We start from the raw sequence: 3,602 nt of genomic DNA on the forward strand, positions 1-3,602 counted from the left end.
AAGGCTTCATGGGATTTTTGAAAGGAGACATCAAATCACATCTCGTAAGTTAGTTGTTCTTCTTAAGTTTATGTACAAAAGTAATGGATGAACCTTCAATCAATAGCTTTGCAGAAAAATGTCAATGGAATGAGTATCCAAAAAAGAAAGACTATGTGCATTGACATTCGATGCAATGCAAGTAGATAACATCTTGTTATGGATATGGACGGCGTGTCTTAAGACACCACTTGTAGAGAAGTTTTACATGGATGAAATAATCAGGAAATGTCGCCAACGTTACTGAGGGGTATTTTGCCACCGTTGAAAAGTTTTTGATGTTGTCTGGCCGGGGAATGCTTTCCAATCAATAAAATAGTTTAAGATTATTTAGCTTGACATTTACATTAAAATTTTATTAACAAATAAAAAATGAATTGGAAGACATGTTTTGCTCATAGTAGTCAAGCGCTAAACATTTAAACTATGTTCAACATCATTTATTCTGCTTTGCAAACAAAAAAAAAAAACAAATAGTTCTTAAAAAACATGTAAGTGTAGTTTGTCTAAATCTTAACTAGATTATAAATGACTAGGAACGGTAGTTCAACTAAAGTATTTTTGCAGAGCTCCAGTTTCGTACATTTTCTTAACATCGGTACCACCGCCAATGAATTTACCATCGATGAAGCAACGGGGAACCTGAAATCAAGTTAAAAGAACAAAATTAATGGGTCTGTACGATAAATTCGCAAGTAAAAAATAAACTTGCAAGTTTTTTCAAGTACTTCTCAATTCTTTTTTACTGAACAAGTTTGTTATCGAACAGCATTTTGTAAAGTTTGTACAAATTTTTGGGTTATCGAACAGACCTAATGTTACTAAAGTTAGTTTTATAAGCCTTTCTTAAATATTTTGATTATGTGGCATATTTCAGTAATACAAAAACGTCATCTCATCATAGAACAAATTTCTTTTTCAACATTTACAAAAACTTCCTTGTGAAATTTATTTCCGGTATAAAACTTTTAAACTCAAGTTTACAATTTAAACTTTACATTTCCCAACAACAACAAATGTTATCTATTGCATTCTCCCATAAATGAATCATTTTGTTTAACCACATTTCTCAAGGTCATGCATTAAAACTTCCACTAACCTCAATGAATCACACAATTAAATGACAACTTGGTAATGTTTTTTAAAACTGTACTTACAGTTCTTTGTCCAGTCATTTGTCCCAAGACATCTTGAATTTCATTACAGTCTTGGCGTTGATCCAATTCAATAACGTGGAAAGGTACCGATAACTTTTTAAATTGCTAAAAAAAAGACAAATGATATGAAACCATTGAGTGACTTATTCAATAAGTTATTGTTTCAAACCATACTTACTTCCTTAGCCATGGAACAGTAGGGACAAGAAGATTTGGAGAAGATAACAACTTTGTGTTCCTTCAATACGTTTTGTACGAAAACGGCTTGTGGAGAAGACATGCTGGCTGCTGCTGACTTGGGTAGCTGAGAAACAACTGAACCCATTAAGAAATTTGTTACTTTGTGTTTCACAAAAAGAAAGCTGTTTCAAGAGGGATGATGTTGGATGATGAGAGTGAGAGAGAGCGCAAGGTATGTTGTGAACTGGAAAAACAAAACAAAAACTATAAATGAAGGGAAATGATTTTTCTAAGTAATTAAAATATACAATTAATTTTAAAAGAGGTATCAATAAAACTAATAAATAATTTCTTCATTTAATTAAAAATCAAAAAGGTCGGAGAAAACAACAATAACAATTTCATTAAAATAGGACAAATATGTATGTAAATGCGATGTTTCCCAGTAAAATTTTGTGGAAGTGGTTCCATCAGATGTCACGTCTTCACTGGCTCTTTTGCATTAGTTCAAGTGAAGTCGTGAAAGATCCGATCTTTTCATTAGCGTTTGGATCCATTCAAATGAAATCGTGAAAGATCCGATCCTTTTCATGACAATGAACTGGTGTAAGATGCCAGATGCCATGACAAAGAATTCGTGAAAGCGTATGTCACTTCCTTGTAAATTTCATCCGTGATCCAAACGAATTTTCATCTATACCATGTCACTTGCACCCATGATTTGTCATCGAACATTTTGCTGGGTTGTCATGATAAACTCATGCATGAGAGAACATTCAATCAGCTGTTTTTCTCAGAAATCAGAGAGAGTTCTTTCGCAATAAAACTTACTTTTGAGTATTTTTAGGGCTTCTTTTTATTAATATAAAATTATTTACAAACAATATTCAACTTTTTATACTTCTAATCACAAATCTCGGTATATTTATTTGTTTAAATTAACAAAATTCCGCACGTAAACTCTTCAAAGACAAGACGTAATAAAAACAACAGCAAATCACAAATGATTGATAACACCTGATGTTTTTTACGCCAAGGCTAAATGTACTAATATAAAAGCGTATGGCGCATGTTATACGTCGGGGGTAATAGCCCGTTTGCACAGCGTTGTCAGTATTGGGAATTTTCCCCAAATTGTTTCTTTTTATAGGAATCTCTAAAGCAGATGCTTATAAATTTTATCCAACGGAGTGCATTTTTCATAACTCCGTGTTGACTACATCGAAGAATGTAGTGAAATCATAACTCCACATGCACAACTTCCAAAATTTTTTGCTGGGAAGTAAAGGTAGGCCACAGTTAACAGCCGATTACAATTTTTTTTCTTTTAATGGCCCAATCTGTCAAAAACAGTGTTTACATTTTTTACTGTTTTTGCATTATGCGATAATAAAGGTAGATGCCTCGCTGAATTGTTCCAACAAAAAACTTCTGCTGTAACATTATATCTTAAAATTGAAAACAAGGACAAAAAATTGCATTCGCGTTGCAAAATAAAATTGTTGATTTTGGCATAAATAGAATACTTTCCCACATGGCGGAAAAATCTGGGAAAATTACCACAGGTAGATCTTGTTGTCCTGATCACAAATATATAAACTTTTCCGGGGGGAAGTCCATACTTCCCGAGATATGGGCCTCGTAGAGTATTCAACTTGTTCCTTGATTTTTTAATAGTAAGTCTTACGAAATTACTAAAGAACGATTTATCAAATATTGATATTAATTGAAATTTTTTTCAAAAGTACGGGAATGAAAAAATTAAAATTTTTGTAAAAATTCTAGCTGAAATTTATCTGCAAATCGGACGGACATTTTCATAGAAACAGAATTGAGCCCCAGGCCTTAAAAGAATGGAATTTTTTCACTGTCATAAGTTTGGGTACAATTTTTGCTATTTTTGCAACACTTTTCTAGGAATAATATTCTTGAGCCTAGCTAAAGTAATTTTTATTTTTACTCTATTTGGTACTTTTAACATATAAAGAGTGAAGCCAGAACAATCAATCGTCGCTTGCTTTGCTTGATTTCCAAATGTCAAATTATAAAGGAATTCCAGAGCCTCCTAAAGGGGAACGCAGGCGGATTTGCAGAGAGGCTTTGGCATTCCTTTATAATTTGACATTTGGGGAAGCAAGCAAAGCAAGCGACGATTGATTCTGTTCTGGCCTTAAGTTCCTGTTTTGGTAAAACGGGCTAGCTATGCAGATACATCTACCATTATTA

At 33.0% G+C, this 3,602-nt stretch overlaps 1 protein-coding gene across 3 annotated transcripts; it reads right to left on the reverse strand.

The window, feature by feature from the left end:
• Positions 1 to 368: 368 nt before the first annotated feature.
• On the reverse strand, positions 369 to 2,395 carry LOC141401895 (uncharacterized). 3 transcript variants are annotated; one of them, XM_073982448.1, is made up of 4 exons: positions 2,208 to 2,395; positions 1,375 to 1,620; positions 1,197 to 1,301; positions 369 to 681 (listed from the first exon to the last, which is right to left on the reverse strand). In XM_073982448.1, exons 2-4 carry the CDS (start codon positions 1,519 to 1,521, stop codon positions 586 to 588), a joined length of 348 nt encoding a protein of 115 aa, XP_073838549.1. In that variant the 5' UTR covers positions 1,522 to 1,620; positions 2,208 to 2,395; the 3' UTR covers positions 369 to 585. The 3 variants fall into 3 exon arrangements, with proteins under 3 accessions (XP_073838549.1, XP_073838550.1, XP_073838551.1); XM_073982449.1 differs by having other exon boundaries at positions 1,375 to 1,511; positions 2,208 to 2,370; XM_073982450.1 differs by having other exon boundaries at positions 1,375 to 1,500; positions 2,208 to 2,364.
• Between the last annotated feature and the right edge of the window lie 1,207 nt (positions 2,396 to 3,602).

Source organism: Musca autumnalis, unplaced genomic scaffold, assembly GCF_047663935.1.
Source record: "Musca autumnalis isolate F117 unplaced genomic scaffold, ASM4766393v1 scaffold_4, whole genome shotgun sequence".
NCBI classification, from domain to species: domain Eukaryota; kingdom Metazoa; phylum Arthropoda; class Insecta; order Diptera; family Muscidae; genus Musca; species Musca autumnalis.